Genomic DNA, 25,635 nt, shown 5'->3' on the forward strand with positions numbered 1-25,635 from the left:
AGAGCTGCAGCGAGTGCCCACTCGGATGCCGCACCCAGGAGCCCCGCCGGCTGCTAGCTAGCAGGGAGCTTGTAACTCTAAGACCCTTTAGCCTACGCAGTGGCCTGTAGGGTTCTAACAGAATTGGTAGACATTAGTATAAGATGCTTCGTGCTGAGCAGGCTCGCACAAAAGACACGATTCTGGAGCTGCCCGCAGCCCCCAAACCTGTGAGTGGGGGACGCTGTGACCCTGCTTGTGCCCTCAGCTGCCACCTGGCACGCTGGACCCCATGCCGGCCCTCGAGCAGGGGATCCGGAGCACGGACGGTCTGTGTCCCACCCTACACGGCTGCAAGCCGAGGCGGCCACATACACCTGGGCGAACCTGGGAAGGCACGGGGCCCCGGGTCCTGCACCCCCACACGCAGTTGGGGGTCCCCCTTTGTGCCCAGGTGCACCGCATGAGCACCTGCTGCACGTCCCCTGCAGGAGCCCAGGCAGAGGCGTAGCTGAGCCACCAGAACCAAGGCAAACACAGGCTGTTTTGAGCCTTTGTTTTGCAGCGAAAAGAAACTTAAAACAACAGGTGCTGAGACTGCCGTGGCGAGTGGTCTACAAACCAGATGTCCTTAGCCAGGTCACCTGAACCCAACGCGGGCAGCCCCTCAAACCGGGTTCTGACACAGTGACAAGCTGTGTGAGCGTCGGACGCCCTGGGTCAATAGCGTATTTCAGGGGGAAAAATGTGTCCTTTAGATAAAGATTAAGTTAGAAGGGGGTCAGTTCTCTTTTCCCGTTATATGAAACTGCCCGAGGGAAAAGCAGGCTGCTTCAGGGGAGACCCCGTGGCCCAAGCAGCAGCGCCCACCTCCGGAGCGCCCTCCTGTCTGCAGGTGGCCCGGGGCCCGGGGACGCAGGGGTCGCAGAGGTGGTGGGCACGGACGGGATGCCCTCCCTGGGGACCACGTCCCAACCTCGGGCACAGTCCTTGCTCCTTCCTCCGGCGGCTTCCCGGCCACGCCTCCCGTGACCGGAGCACACCCCGATCCACGCTGTGGGGGGAGACGCCATGTGAGGTCGCATTTCCAGCACTAACTGGGCCCCTTTGTAGAAATGCAAGAGTCTGCTTCGCCAGCCATCGTACAGGGGAGGAAATGCCCCAGGAGCACCTGGGAAAGCATCTGAGGAGCAGAACCCCTCCCCCGGGGTGCCTGGGGCTCCAAGCTCAGGAACCGCCCCCCCCCGGCCCCGCCCCGTCCCAAGGTCCCTCCATCCTGCTTTCCTCCTCCCTGGCCTCTTTCTGCATCTGAACCTCTCAAAGGACCGAAGCAAGACCAGAAAGCCACTCGGTTCCGCATCGGAATCCCTTCACATCAGACACAGACGCTCGGGGGGTTATTACCCCAACACTAAAGCGGGCAAGGGTTAGCCCCGAAGGGTTTATTGCGTGGTGTGCAGTTACAGCCAGACTTTCCGCTGCTGTGGCTTGGAAAATAAACCTGTTTCCCCAATCCTGTTAATTGTCATAACAAAGGAAGAAGCAGAGACAAGGGGGAGATGGGAAGGACCCACCCAGGGCACTCAGGAGCGTCCAAGCGCTTAGCACACGCAGGTGGCCTCAGGGTGACTCGCCCAGTGACCGCAGCCCTCGCCCCGCCCCGCGAGGACCCGGCCTTCCAGGTTGGAGACCTCAGAACCACCGCAGGGAGAGCCGGGTTCCCGACCCCGCCTGCTGGGCCCGGTCCAGGCTCCGGGGTGCCCCCGACTGTCCCAGCTGAGCGCTGTGTCTGCTGTGTCCCTGTCCCTGCGAGTCGGGCCACACCTGTCAGGCCTGGAGGCGACCCAGGGGAGGCGGCCCCAGCGCTCTCCTTCCCGTTGCCAGGACACAAAGACAAAACCAACCACCAAGTGTGTCCAAATACCGTGGGGGGTGAACACATTCGTAAGGTGAAAGCCTAGGTGTGCACGGCGACCCGCGACACGTCTGTGCCAGGCGGGCCTGGGGTGGCGAGCCCTGGGCGTCCCGCTTCCTCCTCTTCGCAGCCCAGGGGTCCAGACCCCTCCGGCCCTTGGGCGGGACCCCAACGCTGCCCAGGGGTGGGGCCGAGGCGCCCCGAGCTGCAGGGGGTTGGGTTCGTCACCCCACCCCCGCCCCCGTGCCACAGAGCCGCCTCCTGTGGAGCCTTGGGCCTGCCCTCCCTGCGAGGTGGGGGGGGGGGGTGGCGGCACCGGCCCATGTGCCAAGGAGGTCGCCACGCTCCCTGCTTTCGACATATGTCACCCTGTCCCTGGGTCACACCAGGGAAGGCGGCAGGGGCCGGTGCCGCCGGGATGGGTGGTGGGCATCCACATCCCCTGTGGGCTCCGTTCCCTCCGTCCCGCTGTCCGGTGGTGCCCCCCAGAGCCACATGTGGGGTCTGAGTAGTGGGAGCCCCTACTCAGGAGGCACCAGGTAAAGAGGACGGTGGTCCAAGGGGGACCTGGGCCAGCCCCGAGGACGGGCTGGGGCTTGCAGATGGACAGACGGATGGACAGAGGCTGAACAAGCCTATAGGCCGCGGCGGGGGCTCCAGAACACGGCGCCTCTGGGCCGGCACCGAGGTCACTCGTCCTGGAGGGTGAGCTCATGCTGAGTGGCCTCCTCGATGTCCCAAAGCTGGCGGGCCTCCCACTGGCGCACGCGCTCCCTCTGGGGGAGGAAGGGCAGCTCTGAGAAGACCCGCGGAAGGGACACAGGCCCCGCAGGCTGCGCCCCCTGCCCACCCCTGCCCTCGGGCTCTCGGCACCCCCACTGCCACCTGCCGGGCATTGCAGCACCCGGAGGGCTGCTTCTGGGTGTGACTGGGCCCGGTAAGGGCCCGGGACCCAGTCTGATGAGGGTGCAGACAGGAGGCGGGGGGGGGGAGGGGAGCAGGGCCAAGGGGGGCCAGCCCAGGGCCTGGGGTCCCCCCACGGTGCCCGGCTGCAGCGGAGAGGGGTCCAGGCCAGGAACAGCCCTGCTCCAAACCCAGACGATGGCCTCCCGGGAACCAGAGTGGGGGCGGCCGGCGGGGGGTGCAGGTGGCTGAGTCAGACCGGACCAGGGTGCCCTGGGGCAGGGACCGGGGGGAAGGGAGATCTGGGGTCTCCAGTGCTCCAGGGTCCTCCAAATAGCCTGAAAGCATGAAAACTAGGAGCTATCCCTGAGGACCCGGAGAGGCTGGTGTTGGGGCTGCCCACGGAGGTGCAGGCGGAGCAGGACAGCAGAGGGGGCCTCTGGGGAGCTTGTGGCCACCCCAGCAGTCAGGGTGCTGGGAGCTTGACGCCCGCACAAGGGACCCCAGCCATCCAGAGGCTGCCCCCCCGCGACCACGTCCACCACAGGGACACTCTCGGGCCCTGCGCCTTCGTCAGCTCTGGAACATTCCAGCCACCTCACAGCTCTCCTGGAAGCGGGGGGGGGGGGGGGGAAGCACCAGCCCACGGGGACCCGACGGCGGGCAGGCATTCGGGATGGCGGGCGGGGCTCCCCTGCCCTGCGAGGCCGGCTCCCCACACAGCCAGGGCGGCCGTGGCGCAGGGCGGGGGCCTCAAGGACGCTCCCTGCAGGGGTGCCCAGAAACGCCAGCGAGGCCCAGCAGCAGGGCGGGGGAGCCGGGCTCCTGCAGCGGCCCGGGCACGTGGAGCCACGCGCCCCCCGAGGAGACCTGGAGGGCGGCTGTCCAGGCGGCAAGGAGTCCAGCAGGTGCAGCAGAGTGCAGGGCAACTTCCCAGGGGGACCCGTCCGGCCCCCGGGCACCCAGGCCATCCACTGCCCACGGGTCACCCCAGGGCAGCAGAGCCGGACCCAGGGTCAGCTGCGGCCCTGTGTGAGGGGCCAGGCCTAAGTCCCCTAGCGGGGCCCTTCTCAGAACCTTCTAGAACACCAGGGCGTCAGAGGAGGTGGGGAAGCAGAGCTCCCAGCAGGAAAGGGGCCCTGGGGGTGGGGGGGCAGGGGCCATGGGGGGAGGCCCCCAGATCTTCACTCAGAGGAATGGAAAGAGCCGCGGCTGTCTGGGACCACTTGGCTCACCCTGAGAAGGCCCGGAGGATTCACAGCAGCAAGTTCGGGAGCTTGGGGAGCAGAGGGGACCTGGGGTCACAGGTGCTCTACATGGGGTCGCCTGGCCCCTCGGAGCAGGTGGGGCAGGCCCAGGACATCAGAAAGGCTGAGCCGTGGGGGAAGGGCAGCTGCCTCCACAGAACCCTGAGCCTCCAGGTGGGGTCAGGGTCAGGGACTGGTCAGGGACGGGGTCAGGGTCAGGAACTGGTCCGGGTTAGGGTCAAGGTCAGGGACTTGTCAGGGACACGGTTGGGGTTAGATCTGGGACAAGGTTGGGAACAAGGTCAGGATCGGGTTCAGGTCGGGGACTGGTCAGGGACGGGGTCAAAGTTGGGGGCTGGTCAGGGACAGGGTTGGAGTTGGATCTGGGACAGGGTCAGGGATGGGATTGGGGTCAGGAACTGGCCCAGGACAGGGTCGTGGTCGGGGACTGGTAGGGGACAGGGTTGGGGTTGGATCTGGGACAGGATTGGGGACAGGGTCGGGGTTGGGAACTGGTCAGGGACAGGGTCAAGGTCGGGGACTGGTCGAGGACTGGTTGGGGATAGGGTTGGGGTTGGATCTGGGACAGGGTTTGGGACAGGGCCGAGGTCAGGGACTGGTCAGAGACAGAGTCGAGGTTGGAGACTGGTCAGGGACAGGGTTGAGGTCGGGGACTGGGTTGGGGTCTGGAACTGGTCAGGGACAGGGTTGGGGTTGGATCTGGGACAGGGATGCAGACAAGGTCAGGTTAGGGTCAGGGACTGGTCAGGGACAGGATTGGGGTTGGATCAGGATGAAGGTTGGGGACAGGGTCAAGGTCAGGAACTGGTCAGGGTCGGGTTTAGGTTGGGGACTGGTTGGGGACAGGGTTGGGGTTAGATCGGGGACAGGGTCGAGGTTGGGAACTGGTCAGGGACAGGGTCGGGGTTGGACCTGGGACAGGGTTGGGATTGGATCAGGGCTGGGGTCCAGGACAGGGACAGTCCTACCTCGGCTGCCATCTTCTCCGGGTCCCTCCGCCTCCTCCTGGCCGCGCTTGGGATCCCGGGCAGCCCCGTGGGGCCAGGCCAGCTCCTTGGTGCGCAGGACTCCGCGTGCTGCTGCCGCGTGACCGAGGCCTGTGCGGGCGGGTCCTCCTTGGGAGCGGGGTGCCCTGAGCGGGGCCCTGGCTGCCCGCGAGCCGCCCTGGAGGCCCGGCCGTTGGAGAGCCGCGGGGTCTGCAGGGGGGCCGAGCGCCCAGGCCCTGCCCGGAGGGATGGGGTGCTCCGGGGGGCGCGCGCAGGCCGCCGGGACCAGGGCTCGGGGCCCTCGCCCTGGCGGGAGGGGACCTCGCCCGGCGGCCGCCTGCGCAGGCGGGGGGAGCCTTCCTGCGGGGTGCTGTGCTTTACCGCCTCTCCCCAGCGCTGCTGACCCATCGTCAAGGAAGGAGCCTCATCTTCCTCGGCGTCGCTCAACGCAGGAAACTGTCAGGACAAAGCGCGGAGGTTGCTCCCTGGAAGGTCCCGGGGGGTGGGTGTGCAGGACAGCACGCCCTCCTCCTGGGCCTCTGCTCTGGGTGCAGAGCTTTGGGCCTGCCCGGAGCACCCTCCCGCCGTGCCAGCGCTCCGCCAACCTCGCCTGTTCTATTTTTTTGGTCAAAAGCAAGCATTGGTCAAAAATGCAATTTTTTTATCTATAGACTTGAAAAAACAAGTTGCTTTCAGGTAAAGTCACTTTTCCCCCCCCAAAAGAAAACTGTAAAACGTCGTCAATGAAATCACATTAACATCCACATTCAGCAGAGAGGAGCATCTGCTCTCTATACAGTGGGGACAGGAGCTGGGTGGGGGTGCAGCGGGCGGGACACCGAGCATCCTGATCCCGAGCCCCCGAGCTCCCGAGCCCCCGAGCCAGTGTTTCCTTCCAGAACAAGCTTCGTTGAAAACCCTCTAAGTGCTGTGCTCATGGCCTTTGCAGATGCTGACAAACCATCCTCAGCAAATAGCTTTATCAGCATCGTAGGGCCCCGGCCTCCACGGCGCTCCTTGAAAAGTCATGTGACAACAACGGGACAGACTGAGCATTTGTTCTTTGAAAGGAGCCCTCGGGTTGCTTTAAAGAGGTGCAGCTTCCCGCGGTGACCAACACCAACGGGGGGAGATACTATCCAAGGTCCACCAGGAATTCCTGCGACCCGGCAAAAAACCCCAAATAATCCAGCTGAAAAACAGGCAGAGGAGCTGAATGGGGACTTCACCAAAGAAGACACGCGGACGGCCAACAAGCCGTGGACAGAGGCTCCGCGTCCCTGGCATCAGGGAAATGCAGAGCCCACCTCACACCTGTCAGGCAGCGGAAGTCAGCAACACAGGAAACCACAGGTGGACGCAAAGGAGGCGGAGCGAGGGGGCCTCCGGCCCTGTGGTGGGCGTGCGGACCCGCGCAGCCACCCTGGAGAACGGTGTGCAGGCGCCTCAAGAAATGAGAAGTTGAAATACCGTGTGACCCAGGAATTGCACTTCTGGGCATTTAGCCCCAGGAGAGGAGACCTGCATCCTGAGGAGGGACCCACGGCGCCCCGGCCCCTGCAGCCGCGGGGTGCACAGTGGACAGCACGCACTCCCGGGGGACCATTCCGTGCCCCCGTTGGCAGCGGCAGTGACAGTCTCCGGTCACAACGTCCACGGTAGGCGGTGCTTCCCAGGAGTATTAAGAGAAGCCGCCGGCACGCACGGTGTGGGAGGAAGTGGAACTTTTCTGCAAGAACAGGCGGATGAAGCCTCCAGGATGGGTGATTGTGACATTCCCGGACGCCCGCGCTCTGCAGGCTTGGCAGAAAACCAAGGTGGAACCAGCTTCCACCCGTCACGCGGGGCACGGCCGCGTTGTTTTCCTTGAATTCCTGCTGTGCATTTGCACCTGAAGGGATGTCCCTGGCGCTGAGTTTTGGGGTGGCAGAGCCGAGAGCACGGGAATGAGACTGACGTAATAAAGGCCTAAATGTTTCTTAGAGAACCGAGGACAGAGGCTTATGTTCCCTTTAGCGCCAGCCTGATTGGGAACGTTGCCAGCAGCGGGGAGCGCGTGAGCATCGCGGCAAGACCAATGAGACCCACACCGAGGTGCCTACGACAGACGCTGGGACCTCAGTTTCTGTGGGTGGGAGCTCGGGTCTCCCGTAGGGCCCTTGGGGTCAGCTGTCCCGGCTGCAGCCACGCAGGAGGGGGGCAGGTAAAACGAGAAAGTCCAATTTCCACCTCCCCGCAGTCCTGCTCGCCCAGTGGCTGCCCTTAGCAGTCTGTGCTAAACAAAAGACACAGACCACGCGTCCCGTGCACAGAAGCGTTAATGCGTCATAGACGGCCCCTGGCACGCGTGGATGGTCGTGTGGCTGTCCACCGCGCACCCCCCGCCCCGATTTGCCATGTCCCGGACTCTCTGAACGGACACGTAGGATAGACTGTGGCTTGGGATACCAGAGCGGGGTCAGGGGCTGGAGTTTCCACAGCGGCTTGGAGGCGGGGCAGGGCTGAAGGGGGTCTGCAGATGCCACCTAGGAGGAAGGGTTGTTTCTCCAGGACACATGCATAACCAGGTCCCCGGGGCTCTCAGGGCGTCTTTACCAGGTGAGTGCATCACCACCAGGTAGCCGGCGGGGGTGCAAGCCCAGCCGGAAGCCCAGACCGGGCCTGGCTGCACACACACCCACCAAGGAGGGGGCCCGGGGCCGCAGCACCCAGGGGAGAGCCCTCCCGGGGCGGGGGTGGGGGCGGGCTGCAGAGCCTCCGCCGTGGGGCTCCCGCGTGCTCTTCCCACATTGTTCTCCTTTTGCAAATCCTTTACAAGTCAATGAACGCAAACTCGAACCACCCTGAAAAACTGGATTCACGCCGGAGAATGGGTCCACGGCAGGAAGTGCCCAAGCGTTGACCGGGGTGGCTGTGCGGCCCTCGGGTCCCGTGGGGGGACCCACTCCCTCCTGAGGCGCCCTCTCCAACAGGGAGCAGCGGCCGATGGCGTCGGCGGCCACTCCTTCAGCCACCAAGGGCCCAGACGCGTCTCTGTGGATCCCTACTTACCGTGTATGGATCTCCGTTGCTGCTTACAGGTCTAGCCCCTGTGCCCTGTCGACAAAGGCAAACAGAATCAGCTCCACGCTGTCTGCAGGAGGCCGCACGGGAGACGGAGGGCTCCAGAAAGATCCAGAGGGTGCTGGCCACAGAGACAGCCTCGGGGAGACGCAGGAGCACCTCGGTCTCCAGGGCTAACCCTGGGAAAGGCCAAGTTCACGGGCAGATACAGTAGGTGAGCCCGGGAACAAAAGCCGTGTGCTAGGGGGTCCCTGGGGGGTCAGTGGTTGAGCGCCGTCTTCAGCCCAGGGCGTGACCCCGGAGTCCTGGGATCGAGTCCCACGTCGGGCTCCCTGCATGGAGCCTGCTTCTCCCTCTGCCTGTGTCTCTGCCCCCTCTCTCTCTGTGTCTCTATCATGAATAAATAAATAAAATCTTAATAAAAACAAAAAAGCTGTGTGCTAAACCATAAAGGCCGGGATGTTCTCTTGCTGGAAGTACCTTTGATGCAGACGCTGCAGCATCACCATAGAGCTAAAGACACAAGGAAATTCAGAGAAACAGAAACCAATTACTAATCGGGGCTAATTCACGGTTCTGGGCTTTTTTTTTTTTTTTTTTTTTTCAGTCTCTGGTGGATGAAAAAGAAGCAAAAGATCCTGTTCCCACGGACGATCACCAGCTGCTGTGGTGACCTAACCTTTCCACGGAAGTGCCCCGAGGACCATACGCAATGAATTGTTCCCTGCTTTTCCGAAAGAACAGTCGGATACATTTTTTGTAGGACAGTCCTGTAGGGCCGACAGCTTACAGGGAGGCCTGTGGTTTTTACAGACACACACTCAGCACAAGCAACCTGGACCCACCTCTGGGAATGTTATTTGGGAAGAGATGGGTTTGAAATGCGCGGGGAAGGTTTTTGTTTTTGTTTTTGTTTTTGTTTTGTTTCATTTCATGTTGTTCTGACGGGCCAGTCATTGAGGGAAAAAAAAAAAAAGTAGCAAAGCCAGGTCCCTACCTCCTATCCTACATGAAAATAAGTTATGAGGGACCGAATATTATGGTCTTTAAAAATTAACATTACTGAGGCACCTGGGTGGCTCAGAGGTTGAGTGTTGGCCCGCGGCCCAGGGCATGACCCCGGGGTCCTGGGATCGAGTCCTGCATCAAGCTCCCTGCACAAAGTCTGCTTCTCCCTCTGCCTATGTCTCTGCTTCTCTCTCTGTCTCATGAATAAATAAATTCTTAAAAAAAAACCATTCAGATTATTAAAACAAAACAATGATTTTTAAAACTCTGAAAGAAGTGGAGTTCTTGCAGCATCCACCGAGATAAATTCCAGCTGCACAGAAGGCATAAATGTCGTGAGAGACGGCATGGCCTGGGGTCACTGACATGGAGGGGCTTGGGCAGAGCTGGGGGGCCGCACCCTCATCCTCCATCCTCAGGGTGGAGCCGGGATCCTGGAACCGGGCCGAACCCCACACCCCCGAGCCCCTGCAACTTGCTACTGGAGCAGATTTTGCTCAGTGAGCGACTCACCATCAATCCTGTTGGGCCCGCCCGGCTTCTCGGTGCCAGCACCTACCAGATTCTTCCTCAGCAGCATTTGCAAACATGCCCCGTTGTCTTCAAAACTCCCTAAGCTCTTAGGAGACTCAGCTTGTTCCTGAGCTGCAATTCTGAGACCCCATATAGACGCTCGGCTTTGTGTCCCCTCTCTGTCTGTCCTCTGCCGACGCATATGAGCGCAGAACCACAAAGGCGCTGGAGGGAGGGGCGCCCGGGGGGCCCAGCGGATGAGCAGCCACCTGCGGCCCAGGCCGTGACCCCGGGGTCCCAGGATCAAGTCCCGCATCCCGCTCCCCGCCGGGAGCCTGCTGCTCCCTCTGCCTGTGTCTCTGCCTCTCTCTCTCTCTGTGCCTCTCATGGATAAATAAATAAAAACCTTAAAAAAAATAAACAAATAAAACGGTGGAAGGAAATGCGGGCGGATTCCTCTGTAAATCGGCCGGAAGGAGGGCTTTCATGTGACAACCCATGACACAGAAGCCGTGGAGGAGAAAAGTTAAACTAAACATAAAATTTTAAACTTCTGCAAAGAAAAACACACGATATCCTCAGTGAAAACAGATGGCGCACAGTCCCTATAAAAGAGGCCATCGTCTCTCCAACCCGGGGAGAGCGCACTTGCAAGGACCCTTAATGGTTTAAAAAAAAAAACACACACAAATGTTTTTCTAATACACCGATAAGAAAAGATCTCCATGTTTTGGGTACAGTCTTTCTCTATTTTTTTCCAAAGTGAGGAAAATTAAGGATCTAATGATCTAATTAAGCCTTTTGACACCTGGCCTAGAAATGGAGAAGGGAGGAGGGCCCCTCCTCCTCTGACCAGGTGCAGGAGACCAGGAGCCGTGGGCCGCCCCTTCCCCAGGCTGGGGAGTGGTTGGGGGGTGGTCCCACCCCAGTGGGGGCCCCCTAAGCGCAGGGCTATGTGACGCCCCCCGGGGACCCTGCTGGTCCTGCACCTGCTTTCCCCTGGGCACACGGAGCGGGCATCCCGTGGGCTTCCCTCCCGCCTCCCCCCGCAAAGCCACACCGGCCGGGCTGGGGAGGGAATGGGGGGTGGGGTGTGCAGGACGCAGAGCTGCACAGGTGAGTCAGGGGAGGCCGTGCTGGGTCCCAGCGCAGGGCGCCCAGGGCCAGGGGAGGTGGGCAGCGGTACCTGAGCCCTGAGCGCCATCCCGCCTCTGCACAAGGAAGCAGCTGCCGCAGGAAGCCTGCGCCCAGAAGCACCCGCGGCGCCGCCCACAGGCCAGGCAGGGGCGTGGATCCACCGGTGCTCGGCCTGCACCTGCTGCCTGTGTGGCGCAGATGCAGGGCGGAGCGCACATGTGTGGGCGGAGGCCCCGGGGGTTTCCACCTGGTGGGCTCCCAGGTACACCTGTGTGTGTGCTCGGGTTTCCTGTGGCGCCGGACCTGGCATCCTCGTGCATATTCACCGCAAGCTACAGGAGTGGAGACCATCATCCCACCAGGCACCCAGGGTGAGGCCTGCGTCCCCATGCCCCCGTGTCCCGAGTAGGGAGCCACGTGTGACCCACAGTGTCCTTGGTGCTGGGGACAGTCCTTCCCAGCCCTCAGAGGGTGGGCGTCAGAACCGCCAGGCGGCCCCGAGGGTCTGCTGGGACCTGGCCTGCCTTGCTGGTGGTGCCCAGCCCCGGCACTAGCGGTGCTGCCACCGCCACGGTGAGCTCCCCCATGGCCAGCATTTCTGGGAGGGGGACGGAGGGGGGCAGGCGAGAAGCTGGGGCCCACCCAACCCGCCTCTTTTTTTTTTTTTAAGTATTTAATTTATTTATTCATGAGAGAGGCGGACACACAGGCAGAGGGAGAAGCAGGCTCCCCGTGGGGATCCCGATGCGGGACTCGATCCTGGGCCCCCCGGGTCATGCCCTGGGCCCAAGGCAGCTGCTCAACCCCTGAGTCCCCCGGGCGCCCCTTGACCAGCCTCTTAACGTTTCATAGTAAAGAGCACTTTAAAAAACCTCTCCTGGTGCCGTCTCTCCTTTTCCAGATGCCAGGTGAGGGCCACAGTGGGGACAGTTGGTTCCGAGTCCCGCCGTGTGAGCCAGGTGCGGCCTCCTGGAGAACACCCCAGTGTCCTGTTGTCTTGAGGGTCCCCTGACCTCCTGGTGCCCCGGTTGCCCTGCCCTCCTGACCCGAGTCCCCCTGACCTGGCACCAGGGACCGCTGCTCTGAGCGCAGCCGCAGCCTCTTCTGTTTGCGTTTGCCACTGAAAACAATTTCGAAATGGGCAGTGTGTGTCTTGGGTCACGTTTGTCGGGCACGCCGAGTCGCCTGTCCCCAGCACCCTCCGTGGCGCCCTGGGCGGGAAGCACGGGGTCTGGGCAGGGGCTGGGGCAGGGGAGGCCCTGGGCTCCAGGCCGGGGAGGAGCGGGCCGCACACCCTGCTCTGGCACCTGGGGGAGCCCAGCGAGTTCCCAGAGCGGGGCCGGGGGAGGCCGTGTGCCCAGGGCTGGGGGCCTTTCCCTGGGCAGGGGCCCGGCCTCAGGCACCACTCAGCCAAGCGGTAGAGGCGTGTGTCTCTGGCCTGTCACACTGAAACCGTGTCACGGGCACAAGGGACCCTCTTGGCGCAGGAAAGAGCAAGTCGGAGCCTGGCTTTGGACGGACCCGCAGGTGGCCCAGGGCAGCGACGGCTGAGTCCCAAGCTTTAGGATCATGGCCGGGGAACACCCAGGGGCGCCCGGCAGCGGGTGGCATCGGCGCCCACTCACCTACTTCCTTCAGTGAGGCCGCTCCACCTCGCGCTGGGGCTTTCTGACTCCAGCACACAGAATTACTTATTGTTTCTGCATCGGATATTTATTTTTATTTTCTGTCTATGGTGATGCTTTGGCCTCTTTTAGCGCCGTTCTGGCTGGGGAGAGGCTGCCCGCATGGGGTCAGTGGTCCCTGGAGGGGGGAGGACCTGGCACGGAGCACCATGCCTTCTGCTGGGCGCTGAGCAGCCCAGAGCCACAGCCCCGGAGACGGTGCTCCTCTGGCTTGGTTGCCCGGGGTGGGGAGCTAGGCACGAGGGGCCACCCCGCAGCTCAGAGGCCGCCGGGATTCCTCAAGGCGGCTGCCCTGCTCTCCTTCCCCGTGGAAACCCAGTGAGGGCTGCGGCCTGGGCCCTGCCCCCTTCCCACTGCCGTCTCCTGGCCGCCCCGGGGGCCTCCTGGTGGCCCCGTGTGACATGCCATGCCGGCTGTCTCTGGATCACAGAATATGATGAATTTTCCTTCTAAGCCCCATTTCTAAAGATTTAAAACAAATTTATTAATGAGAGATACACAGAGAGAGAGAGGGAGGCAAAGACACAGGCAGAGGGAGAAGCAGGCTCCATGCAGGGAGCTCGACGTGGGACTCGATCCCAGGACCCCAGGATCACACCCTGGGCTGAAGGTGGAGCTAAACCGCTGGGCCACCTGGTCTAAGCCCCATTTCCATCTCGTCCTGTGTCCCATTGACTTTACTATTCTGTACCCAACATGTATATTCCTAGAACAGATTCTACGCAACCAGTTTACTCAAGGTTGCAGTTGACCTCGGGTTATAAATACGAGGCTAATGACTGATACTATTTGGAAACCACTACAGAAGAGAAAAAACCCCGTAAACTTCACTAATAATCAATTAAGTGCAAAAGATCATAGCGCAGGGACTGCTTTAAATGCACTAACATTTGTAAACATAAACTGTCAAAATATCTCCCAAGACAGAAAGAGCCAGGTTCACTTGTGAATCCTATTGGACATTTAAAGAAAGAAATTATACCAATTCTTTATCATCTTTACCTGAAAATATAAGCAGAGTAAATAATTCTTAACCCATTCTTTGAGGCCAGCATTACCAGAATACCAAAAACAGATGAAGACATTACAAGAAAGGAAAACTATAGATGAATATCTTTCATGAACAGAGACGAAAACATCCTCAACAAAATATTAGCAAATCAAATCCAACAATGTACAAAATAATTATATACTGTGACCAAATGGGATTTATTCTGGTGTGCAAGGCTGTTTTGAGAGTTGAAAATCATCCAATGTAAGCCATCACATCAAGCTAAAGAAATAGCACATGATCATATCAATAGAGGCAGAAAAAGCATTTGACAAAATCCAGTATGCATTCATGATAAAAATGCAGTAAACTGGTACTCCTGGGGGGCTCATGCCCTTCAGCTCAGGGCATGATCCCAGGGTCCTAGGATCGAGTCCCGCATCGGGCTCCCCACAGGGAGCCTGCATCTCCCTCTGCCTGTGTGTCTGCCTCTCTCTGTGTCTCTGATGAATAAATAAGTAAATAAAATCTTTAAAAAAAAAACCCAGTAAACTGTGAATACAGGAGAACTTCCTCAACTCGATAAAGAATATCTCTAAAAACTTCAGTTTAAAAAAAAACCCCAAAAAATAAAAATAAAAAATCAGTTTAATCACAGTTAATGGTAAGAATCTTTTTCTTTAAGATTTTAAAAAAAAGTTTATTCATGAGAGATGCAGAGAAAGAGGCAGAGACACAGACAGAGGGAGAAGCAGGCTCCACACAGGGAGCCTGATGTGGGACTTGATCCCAGGACCCCTGAGCCAAAGGCAGATGCTCAGGCATTGAGCTACCCAGGTGCCCCTAATGATGAGAATCTTGAAGCTTTCCCACGAAGAGTAAAACAAGACAAGGATGTCCCATCTCTCACTTGTTAACATCATGGTGGGAGTCCTAGCTGATGCAATAAGACAAGAAAAGGAAATAAAGGTCTACTGATTGGGAAGGAGTAAATGAAATTGTCTTTGCAGATGACAAGAAGAATCATTGAAAAAACTCCTGGAACCAATAAGTGATTAAAGAAAAGTGGGAGGATACCAAGATCCAGAGTCAATCCTTTCTAAATATGCCAGCAATGAAAAAGTAGAATCTGAAATTAAAAAGACACCACTTACATTAGTACCCCCCAAATGGAATACTTGTATGTAACAAAATATGAGTGAGATCTATATGAAAAAGTACTAGACTGATGGATCTTACATAAGAACTGGGTAAATGGAGAGGCATCCCATGTTCATGGATAGGAAGACTCAATTTTGTCAAGATGTGGGTTCTTCTCAACTGGATCTATAGATTCGAAGCAATCCCAATCAAGGTTTCAGTATGTTATTTTGGAGGTGTTGATAAATTGATTCTAAAGTTTAAAAAGAGAGGCAAGGGGATCCCTGGGGGGCTCAGCGGTTTGGCATCTGCCTTTGGCCCAGGGTGTGATCCTGGAGTCCTGGGATCAAGTCCTGCATCGGGCTCCCTGCATGGAGCCTGCTTCTCCCTCTGCCTATGTCTCTGCCCCACTGTCTCTCTATGTCTATCATGAATAAATAAATAAAATCTTAAAAAAGAGAGAGAGGCAAAAGACCCAGAATAGGCAACACAGTACTGGAGAAGAAAGTGAGAGGAGTGACGCTACTTGACTTCATGCCCTACTCTAAATCTATGGTAATCATAATCTATGACCCTATAGCAGAGAGAGGGATATTGGTAATTAATAGACAAAGAGAGCAATGGAACAGCTTAGAGAGCCCAGAAATAGACCCACGTAAATATAGTCAGCTGGTCTTGGACAAGCAAAGATAATACAATGAAGAAATGGCTTTTTAACAAATGGCACCAGAACAACTGCGTGTCCATATGCAAAAAAATGAACCTAGACACAGACTTTACACCTTTCACAAAATTAAGTCAAACAGACTTAAGTGTAAAATGAAAAACTATCAACTCTTAGGTGATATGGGGAAAACCTAGATCACCTTGGGTATGGTGATGAGTTATTCGATGCTAAATGTGTGATCCACAAAAGCAAAAATGTAGAAGCTGGACACTAGTAACATTAAAAACTTCTGTGAAAGAAAACATAAGGAGAAAAGAAGAAAACCCAAAGACTGGGAGAAAATATTTACAAAAGATGAATCTGATAAAGGACTGTTATCTAAAAAAGTTAAAAGAACGCTTAAAACTCAAAAACAAGAAAACAAACAACCTGATTAATAAATGGCCAAAGGCCTTAATGGACACATTCCCCAAAGAAGATAAACACCAAATAAGCACATGAAAAATTGCTCCACATCATACGTCATCTGGAGAATGTAAAAAACAAGCAGATATAGGTAAACATCTCTTAGAACAGCCAACGGGATACTGTCATCACTGGGCAGGAGCATGTGATGCCACTCATGGTGTCCAGTCATGGTGTGACCAGGGTGACAGCACCCCCAGGTGCATATATCACAGTCACACTGTGATGTGAGGGAGATACCACAGCATGGTGTCCACACTGTGATGTTGGGGAGACACCCCCATGATATCCACACTGTGATGTAGGGGAGACACCACCATGATGTCTATGCTGTGATGTAGGGGAGACACCCCCATGATGTCCACACTGGAATGCTGGGGAGACACCCCCGTTGTGTACATGCTGTGACATTGGGGAGATACACTCATGATGTCCATGCTGTGATGTGTGGAGACACCCCCATGGTGTCCATGCTGTGATGTTGGGGAGACACCCCATGACATCCATGCTGTAATGTAGGGGAGACACCCCCATGGCGTCCACACTGTGATGCTGGGGAGACACCCCCATGGTGTCCACACTGTGATGTTGGGGAGACACCCCCATGGTGTCCACACTGTGATGTTGGGGAGACACCCCATGATGTCCATGCTGTGATGTTGGGGAGACACCCTATGACGTCCACACCATGATGTTGGGGAGACACCCCATGACGTCCACACCATGACGTTGGGGAGATACCCCATGATGTCCACACCGTGATGTTGGGGAGACACCCCATGACATCCATGCTGTGATGTTGGGGAGACACCTCAGCCTGATGTGCTACAGACTATAGTATAGGAAATGATCCCCACTTTTCTGCTCGGCGTCCTTGCCCTTTGAGCAGGTCAGAGAATAGGCAAAGCTGTGTCCTCCCCACGCCTGGTGGGCACGAGTACAGCACACTGTTGCCCCCTCTGGGCATGGGGAGGTCCCAGTGCCCCAAGGACAGCTCTGCGGGTTGGAGGTTGACAGATGAGGCTGTCGACAGGTTAGTGAGCAGGTGCAGAGAGCAGCCCCAGGTCAGGCGTCAGAACAGGGACCCCGTCCCCCCAACTCTGCCCAGGGGCTCCTGGGGCCACTGTGGTGGAGCATTTTCTTGTCATCGGACTCATGGGCACGCTTCACCACTAGGGAGACACAGACCTGCTCTCCAGGGCATTTTCATCACCGCCCAGCCAAACAAGGCCTGCCTGGGAGCCGAGCAGGGCCCCGGGCAGACTCCTGGGTTGCACTTCTTCCTTCATACACGGGGCGGTGGAGGGCGGGAGCGGCTCCCTCTGCGGGGGAGCCCCGGCATGGGGGCGGAGGTGGGGTCTGTGGCTCCTGCAGAGTCCTGCCCGTCACCCCACAGCCCACCCCACCCACCTGCCGCGGTGACCCTCCTGACCCCTCCCAGCGTCCACCCTGGTTTGCCCACCCTGGCCTTCAGCAAGAGCGGAGGAGGCAGGCATGGGGGCCCCCGGGAGCTTGGGCGCCCGCGTCAGAGCTTGCCAGTCAGGGTGCGCATGGGGCAGGGAACATGCCCCTCTACCCAGACCCCAGGTGACGTGAGGCCAGCCTAGGCCACGACACTTGGGCCATGGGTTCTGGAGAAGATCAAGGGAATGAACACAGGTGGGCACTGCCCGTGCGCCTGGCACTCGGTACCCCGACCCCAGCCGCGCCCGGACGTGTGCCTGCAGGTTGGGTGGCCCGCATCGCGGAGGAAAGCCCTGTGCCTTCGGGGAGCCCTCGGGTGGACATGGGCCCCGGGCTCGTCGCGAGCTCTTGCCTCTGGGATCTGGGCTGTGCCGACGTGACAGGAGCCAGGTTACTTCCCCGTGTGATTGGGGGGAGCGGGTGTGAGGACGGTGCCCTTCGTCACTTGGGGCCGGGGCCGCGGCCAGGTGCTTGCATGGATTTACATCATCCCCGATGTCGCAGAACACGACACAACATCTTTGTGTCCTTCCCCTGGAGGGGCCTCCGGATTGCAGTGTTCCCTCCCTTTGAAGGTTTGACTTCGCCCTTGACCCTTGCATTGTTTTTTAGAGCGGAGATTGCCCAACTTCCCGCTGCTGGTGAGTAAGCGGCTCGCTGCCGGGGCAGGACCGGACCCACCGGGTGACGGGAGGCCTGTGCGGTTTCATCATCTGGGGATGCCCCCTCCGCCCGTAGCAGCTGGGGGGTCGCGCGCAGCCTCTCAGGGCTCCTGATCCCCCCTCACAGGTCAGGGAAGTGGCATGATGGGCCGGGACGTGGGAATCGAGGGGCCAGCCCCCGTGGTGCAGCTGGGCAGGCGACCTGCCCCTGGGGACGGAGGCAGCCATTGCCCGAGTCCTAGACGCAGCAGGTGGCACCTGTGCCCGCAGCTCCTGCAGTCAGGGCCCGATGCATGCTGGCAGGGACACTCGTACAGTCCAGGTCCCCACCCGTGACGCCCGCCCCGGGGTCGCACGGAGGAGCCGCCCGCCCTGGTTTTCTGAGCCAGGAGCAGCGGCTGGAGGATGCACCCTGGGAGGCAGGGCGGGCGTCTCTCTGTGGCTGGGGTTCCACAGGGCTGAGGCTCTTTCTTGCTGAGCGGATCTAACACACATTCCGTGTTTGGCTCAGAAAACTTCCCCGTGCGTCCCCAACCACCTTTCCGTGCTGCCCCCAGTCCACCCGACTGCCCTGAACTTGTGGCGTGTGGCCTCCCCCGACAGCAGGTGTCTGCAGGCTTTGATTCGGGCCACGTGGCTCCACGCCGGGATGGCGGTGGGAAGCCCACTAGATCCGGGGGGTCGTCTGGCAACGCTGCTGGGCACGGCGTGGCGCCAGGTGCACTCGGCAGGGGAGCAGGGAAGCCTGGCTCCCCATGCCCCACTCTGCCCTCCCCGCCCTGTGGCTCCTCCATCGCTGGTCAGATGGGCAGGGGTGCCCACGGGTGACCTGGGCAGGGCGCTGGGGAGAGACCCACGGGCCAGCGCGCAGCCACACGCTCTCGGCTCGGCTCATCCGGTCGGCGTGTCACGTGCTACCAGGATGCAGGGGAGGAGCCCCGGCAAGGCTCCCGGGAGATGGGGACACTCAGGTGGGTCCCGGGACGGAGGAGGGCAGCAGGGCAGATGCATACCAAGGTATAGCAGGGCGTGGGGGGCCCGTGGAGACTCGGATGGAACCGGCACCACTTCCCGAGGGACGGTCCTGCGCGGACGACCGTCTCCCCTGAGACGCCCGGCTTGGCTGTGGCCCCTCCGGCTGCGGCCCCTCCCGCGGCCCCTCCCTGTCCCTGAGCCAGCTGACCTTTCCGGCCTCACGACGGCTGTGAGCCTGTCGCCGATGTGCCTCTGGCGCAGCCGGTCCGCTCTGTCCGGGGTCCGGCCTGCAGTCCGTGTCCAGCCTGCAGGGACGCTAGCGGGAGGGTCTCGGCCTGGCTCTCTGCCCTGCAGGCCTCACCCCTCCCCGGGTGGCCTGAGCCCGTCGCACAGCACCTACGGCCCCTCTCTCCCGTCCCCCGGCTGCCCTCCCAGCTTCCGGGCGGGACAGCGCTGGGTCCTTCCCCGAATGCGCCATCCCCTTGGCAGCGGCTGCGGCCTCACCCACGCGCGGCATGGCGCCCAGTCCTCTGCAAGGTGGGTGAGGAGGGGCTTCCCTTAGGGCCCACCCTGCGCCCCCGGTGGCACGGACTTGGGTGACGGGACCTGGGCTTGGGGGTGCGCTCAGGAGCAGCCGCCACCAGGGGCGGACAGACAAACAGGCACGGCCCACAGAGGCCCCCGGGAGGGCCCGCGCCGTTTGGGGTATGTGGCCACGGGCGGGAGCGCTCTCTCTGGCCGGCTCTGGTTTGTGGCAGCTCTGAGGCAAGCAGCGGAAACATTGGGGACATCGATCTGCGACGGAGAGGAACTGAACAGGCCAAGCTAGGGCAGGGTGGGCTGGAGGCGGGGGCCTCGCGGGCAAGTGCACAACAGGGTGAACTGTCCAGGGCTGGCACCTGGCCCCCGCACAGCGGGTGGGCCGTGAGTGCTCACCCGATGATGCCTGTCGTGCAGCGTCCCTCAGGGGCCATCTCGGGTGGACACACAGATCCTGAGTGGAGGAAGTGCGAGGAAATCCGGAGCCCAGACTCTTGGAAACGAAATCGTTGAGGCACCTGCTGGAAAAATAGCATTCAGCCAGTCCGAAGCCTCGGTCAGCTCCTCGCCGGACACTGACCTTTACTCTGTAAAAACAGTGACAGACGCGACCTTGACCTCCTGACTGCAGTGATTTCCGCCGACCTTGTTTTGGTGGCCGCTGGAGCTGCGGCCAGGGGACGGGGCAGAGCGAAGCCAAGGTGCTCGCCCGCCGCGGCCCCGGGCAGGGGGCCGTGCATGGGGCTGTGCATGGGGCCGCGCATGGGGCCGGGACGGGTGTTGTGATGCGCTCGCTCCTGGGGTCCTACGGGAGGATGCAAGCACCACTATAGGGACTGATGCTGATTTATGAGGTCGGGGAACTGGGGACGACGGAAGTCGGCGCTCCGCCCGGGTCCCTGACTTCACGTGCCCCCACCCAGCAGGTGCCCACCTCGGGTTCTTACCTATTCCTCTCACCATTGTCCATAAATGTAGAGTCACCCTGACGTGATTTCATATTACTGTTTGGCACACAAGCTGTATGCTCTGCACCTCCCCATTTTTAAAAGATTTTATCTATTTATTGAGAGAGAGAGAGAGAGAGAGCAGGAGCGGAGGGAGAAGCAGACGCCCCGCTGGGCAGGGGGCCCGACGGGGGCCTCACTCCCGGGCCCCCGAGATAGATCATGACCTGACCCGAAGGCAGGTGCTTCACCAACTAAGCCCCCCGGGCACCCCTGGACCTGCTCGTTTTTATTGGACATTATGGTAAACTTGCAAAACTTCAGTACTGGACATTTTCCCCACCGGTAAACGCAGAGCTGCCTCCTTCTTGCTAAGAGCGGCCTAGTTCCCAGGGGCTGGCTGTCCACGTGAGCCCCTCAGGCCCCAGAGGCAAGCGGGCCCCGGTCCCACTGCCTTTAAACGCACAGTGACATTCTCACCACCCCCAGAGAATATCCGGGAAATGGGAATTTTCACAAAAAAGAATCCTGGTAAAAATTCAGTCTGACGGGGCACGTGTCGGGGGGACTCTGGGTTGAGTGTCAGACTCTGGTCTTGACTCAGAGCTCAGGCCGGGCTCTGCACTCGGCAGGGAGGCTGCTAGAGATCCTCTCCCTCTGCTCCTCACTCTCGCTCTCTCTAAAATAAAGTATTAACTCTTATTTTTTTAATTTTGGTCTGAGCCAGAAAGTCAGGGGAAGCCTGGGGTCCTGGAGCCCATTCCACAGCCACGGCCCTGGCCCTTCGTAGACTCGGGGTCCAGCTCCTCTCTGGATGCTGTGCTCCTGCCACACCGGGGAGCTTGGCACCAGCTCCGGGGGATGCTGGGCCTTTCCTTCCATCCTCATCGTGGGAAGGGCTGCGATGCGTGCGGGTCCCTGGGCTGCGGGCCTTCTGCCTCAATTCTGGGCTTTGCCGCGGAGACCTGGCCAGGGTCCCTCCCTTCCCCTCCCTGGGCCTTGGCTTCCCCATTTGAAGCTGGCAGGAGGCCCAGCCCTGCCCGGCTGATGTCTCCGGTGCTCCCTGGGTGTGCGGGGGACGAGGAGGGGTGCCGACCGGTGGACCGGGGATGCCCCTTGAACACAACAGGCGAGGCCTGGCTCTGCGTTCCTGGTTAGAACAGCACTTTGGGGCAGCCCGGGGGGCTTAGCGGTGGAGCATCTGCCTTCAGCCCAGGGCGTGACCCTGGGGTCCCGGGATCAAGTCCCCCATCGGGCTCCCTGCATGGAGCCTGCTTCTCCCTCTGCCTGTATCTCTCTCTCTGTGTCTCTTATGAATAAATAAATAAAATCTTTAAAGAAAAAAAAAAAAAGAATTGCACTTTGGCTCCAGGTGGAAACCATAACAGGACAAACACAGTCGGACACCTGGGCCGGGAGCCCTCCCTCCACCCACCATTTGCGCAGGGCCTTGGGTGCGCAAGCAAAACAAACTTTTTTTTCCAGACTTATTTTGAACGCGGCCACAAACACGCAGCGCGGGCAATCATTAACCGCCCATTCAGGGGGAAGGGGAGGGCCGGCCGCACCCTTTATAGGGCGCGCGTGGCTCCCAGCATGCGAGCATCTGGCTTTTGGCACTGAGCGTCGCCTGCCTGCGAGCCACTGCCCGCCAGCCGGTCTCCGAGCGCCACACCTGCGCGACAATGCCTGTGGCCCCCGCTGCCCGTGCCTGGCCGCCTCTGCTCCTGCTGGCTGTCCAGCTCGGCGCCACCGCTGGCACCCCGCAGCCGTGGCACTGTGCGCCCTGCACCCCCGAGAAGCTGGCGCTCTGCCCTCCGGTGCCCGCCTCCTGCGCCGAGACCGCCCTGCCCGCCGGCTGCGGCTGCTGCCCCATGTGCGCCCTGCCACAGGACGCGCCCTGCGGAGTGGCCACTGCGCGCTGCGCCACTGGGCTCAGCTGCCGAGCGGCGCCAGGGGAAGAGCGGCCCCTGCACGCCCTCATCCGCGGCCGGGGCGTCTGCGTGCCCACCGATCCCGCCGCAGGTAGGACCGCAGCCCCACTGGTTCCCCTCCCCAGGACAGACGACTGGGGTGGGGCGGGGGGTGCCGCCGAGGCCCACGGCCGGTGCGGAGCAAACCCACCCACGGCCAGAGCACGGCAGGCAGAGGGTCTTCCGGCACCTAGTGAGGCCTATCGCTGCGTGGTCCAGCGGCAGGTGCCCAGGAGAGGGCAGGAGAGGCGGGAGGGCTCCCAGGACTCGGTGCCAGGGTCGGGGAGGGAGGCCACGGGGTGCGCCTGCCACTGGGTGGCCCAGGACGGGGATCCCTCCTGCCAGCCGGCCCGGGGACGTCCTTTATCACGGGCTGTGGGGACAGCCTGAGATGCCCGCTGCTCCAGAGCTGGCGGGAGTGGAGGCTGGGAGTCTGCATTCACTGCCATAGAAAGAAGGTGTCTGATGTGTGTGTTGCCCCCGCTCAAGGACTGGACTGTCAGACGTTCCTGACTTGCAGAGGGGAGCAGAGGAAACACCCCTCCGTCTGTCCCTCCCCGTGGGGCCGGTGGCTGGGCTGTCCCGGGTCCTTCCTGGAGGAGCCCCATGGTTCCGTAACCCTGCTAGGGCATCGGCCCGAGTGCATGGTCCTTCCCAGGAGGCTCTCTGCCTTCAGAGTCAGTGAAATGGGCTCATCCTGATGGTCCCCAGCAGAGATGCATCCCCAGGGCCCCCCAGGAAAGCCAGTTCTCTATCTCCGTCCATGCACCGAATCCCAACGTCCATGTGGCTTCACTCTTCCACCCCTTTAGAGGCAAAGACTCGGGGCGCCCTTGCCAGACCCCCCCCCCCACATACCTGAATTACACAATTGCTGTTGGGTCGTCACGTTCCCAGGAAACTGTCAGAAGCCCTGTTCAGCGGTAAGGGGGTAGAGCTCAGGATCAGCTCGAGCAGCCTCCCAGCCCAGCCTGGCTGCCGGGAGAGGAAGGCGCTCCCAGGGGCGCAGGCGCCCAAGCTCGGGGGAGGCGGTGGGGGGCTCACGGGTGTGCGGCGCTGCACGTTTCAGATGCCAAGGAGTCCTCGGAGAGCTCGGAGATCACCCAGGAGCAGCTCCTGGAGAACTTCCACCTGATGGTCCCGTCGGAGGAGGACACGCCCATCCTCTGGAACGCTGTCCGTAATTACAAGACCGTGAGATCCGACGACTCCGACAAGTTGAAGGTGAGGCCTTGGGGCAGGTGCCACGCAGAAGCCGTCGGCCCCCTGCCTCCCGGGGGCCTGGGAAGGATAGACCTTCCCCACCGCAGCTGTGGCTGTTCTCCCACCAGGGGCCTGCTGGGCTGTGTAGCTTTGCCCGTGTGTCGCCCTAAAGCTCAGGCGGGGCCTTTACGCTCCCTCCCCGAGGGCGCCCGCACCCCCCCTTAAACATTGTGATCAGAGGCATCAGCTCTGCAAGCATCGCCCCTTCTGTCGTCCCCCGAAACTGTCCCCACCCAGCACTAGCTCCCTGGTCCGGGCTGAGCCGACGGCTGTTTTTCATTCTACCGCTTGAGGGCGACCAAGAATCAAAGTTGGGGACACGGGCCGGTCTGTGAGAGAAAGAGCCAGATGGGACCCATAGGCCTGGGCACCGGGTCTGACCCGCTTCCCAGGTGCTTCGGGGTTTTGTCTGCAAGGGTGATGGGTGCAGACGGTCCCGTTGTCTGCGGTAGCCCGGAGGGGCCGTGTCCTCACTCCACGTGGCTGCTGTGACATAACAGCACAGAGGAAAGGCTCACGGCCTAGGAGCTTCTGCTGCGGGAGAGGCCGTGTCCTCTCTCCAGGCGGGGGGGGGGGGGGGGGGGGGGGCGAGTCCCCACAGGGCAGGGGCCCGGGAAGGCCTGGTGGGGACGCACAGCCCGTTGGGTCAGTCCCCGTGTCACTCACGGCGATGTGGACCTAACTGCCCTTCCAGGAGCCCTGCCGGCGGGAGCTGCACGAGGTGCTGGCACGGCTGGCCGAGGAGCAGGCGTCCAGACAGCTGTACAGTTTCTACCTGCCCAACTGCAACAAAAATGGGTTCTATCACAGCAGACAGGTATGCACCTTGCTCGGGGCGCCCTCGCGGGTTGGCCAGCCTGGCACATCCCCGCAGAGCCGCCCTTTCCCCAGACAGGGCATCCAGTCCCAAATACGCCCTGCAAGGCCCCCCAACCAGCCGTACTGAGTCAGACTCCGCCCCTCCGGGGCCCAGGGCAGGGGGGTGGAGGGACCCCGCAGTCGGCCAGGGGCTCTTGGTCGCTTGCGCAGTGAGCCCGGGCAGGTGGGCGACAGGTCCCGTGCTCTGCACCTGTGTCCCGGCTGTGACACCAGAGGGAGGGGAGAGCTCCGCTCAGGAGATGGAGCCAGCCCCCTGCTTTCCTCCCCTCAAGGGGAAGCAACCACCTTCAGGAAAGAGTGTTTCCGGCCTCCCGGGTGATCACTGGGATGGGAAACAAAGCGAGGCTTCATCTGGGGGAGCTCTTTAGGACTCCAGGAAGCTTGGGCTCTGGGGGGATCACGGGAGGGTCACCTCCCCCTTCCGGGAGGAGGCTGTGCTTTCCTGATGAGGAACCTGCCCGGGGGCGGGGGGTGGGCACAGCGTCCAAGGTGACAGCAGCCACACTCGGGACGTGTCCCTCCGGGCCCAGCTGCCCCGCCGTCGGGGTCACGAGGCAGACAGCTGTGTGCACCGAGCCATCTACCGCATGCACAGCCTCCCTAACAACCAGGTGCTCAGCCTCAGTCCCTATCTTAGGAGGAGAACTGGGTGGGGGGCGTCCGTGCCCTTGGCCGCGGTCACGGGGCGCCCCCTCCTCCCCGCCCGTGGGCCGCCCCTGACCTCGCGCTGTCCGCTTGATCTGCAGTGCAAGACGGCCATGGACGGCCAGCGCGGGCTCTGCTGGTGCGTGTACCCCTGGAACGGGGAGAGGATTCCGGGGTCCGTGGAGGTCAGAGGCGACCCCAACTGCGGGCAGTATTTCACCGGGCACAGCTGAGAGCACGCGCGCTGTCCTCTGTCCCTTCACGGGGAATATTTAAGTACATAGTGTATTTATAGTCTAGAAATCATGCACACTTATCTACCTATATATGTATATGTGTGGGAGCCACTTTTATACGTGTTGGTGAACGCATAAATCTGTAGTTTATTTATTCACTGTACATGTATTTTTTCGACACAGTTGCTGTGCTGTTATTTTGTAAATCATGAAACACGTTAGAGGCACTGGGTGTAAATACTTGATTTGTAGCTCCTCAAAGTTCCCTGCTTCTGGTTCTAAAAAGCAGGGGAAAAATAAAGCCTGGAAAATGCAAAACTTAAATGCGTCA

The 25,635-nt window shown here is 60.4% G+C and overlaps 1 protein-coding gene and 1 long non-coding RNA gene across 2 annotated transcripts; one reads left to right on the forward strand and one right to left on the reverse strand.

Annotated features, from left to right (window-relative positions):
- Positions 1–5,336: 5,336 nt before the first annotated feature.
- Positions 5,337–10,141, reverse strand: LOC102151790. Its single transcript, XR_005371156.1, has 3 exons — positions 9,636–10,141; positions 8,103–8,147; positions 5,337–5,507 (listed from the first exon to the last, which is right to left on the reverse strand). It is a non-coding gene; the product is annotated as an uncharacterized LOC102151790 (long non-coding RNA).
- An 11,767-nt stretch (positions 10,142–21,908) lies between these two features.
- IGFBP1 (insulin like growth factor binding protein 1) lies at positions 21,909–25,635 on the forward strand. The gene is made up of 4 exons (XM_038559250.1): positions 21,909–22,333; positions 23,351–23,505; positions 24,239–24,361; positions 25,170–25,635. The coding sequence occupies exons 1-4, from the start codon at positions 21,994–21,996 to the stop codon at positions 25,299–25,301; spliced, it is 750 nt and encodes a 249-aa protein (XP_038415178.1). The 5' UTR covers positions 21,909–21,993; the 3' UTR covers positions 25,302–25,635.

This window comes from Canis lupus, chromosome 16 (genome assembly GCF_011100685.1).
Source record: "Canis lupus familiaris isolate Mischka breed German Shepherd chromosome 16, alternate assembly UU_Cfam_GSD_1.0, whole genome shotgun sequence".
NCBI lineage: Eukaryota > Metazoa > Chordata > Mammalia > Carnivora > Canidae > Canis > Canis lupus.

Coding starts and splice junctions, on each gene's coding strand:
- IGFBP1 (XM_038559250.1), top strand. CDS start 21,994: ATGCCTGTGGCCCCCGCTGCCCGTGCCTGGCCGCCTCTGCTCCTGCTG. Junction 23,506..24,238: donor ACGACTCCGACAAGTTGAAG/GTGAGGCCTTGG, acceptor CTGCCCTTCCAG/GAGCCCTGCCGGCGGGAGCT. Junction 24,362..25,169: donor GGTTCTATCACAGCAGACAG/GTATGCACCTTG, acceptor CTTGATCTGCAG/TGCAAGACGGCCATGGACGG.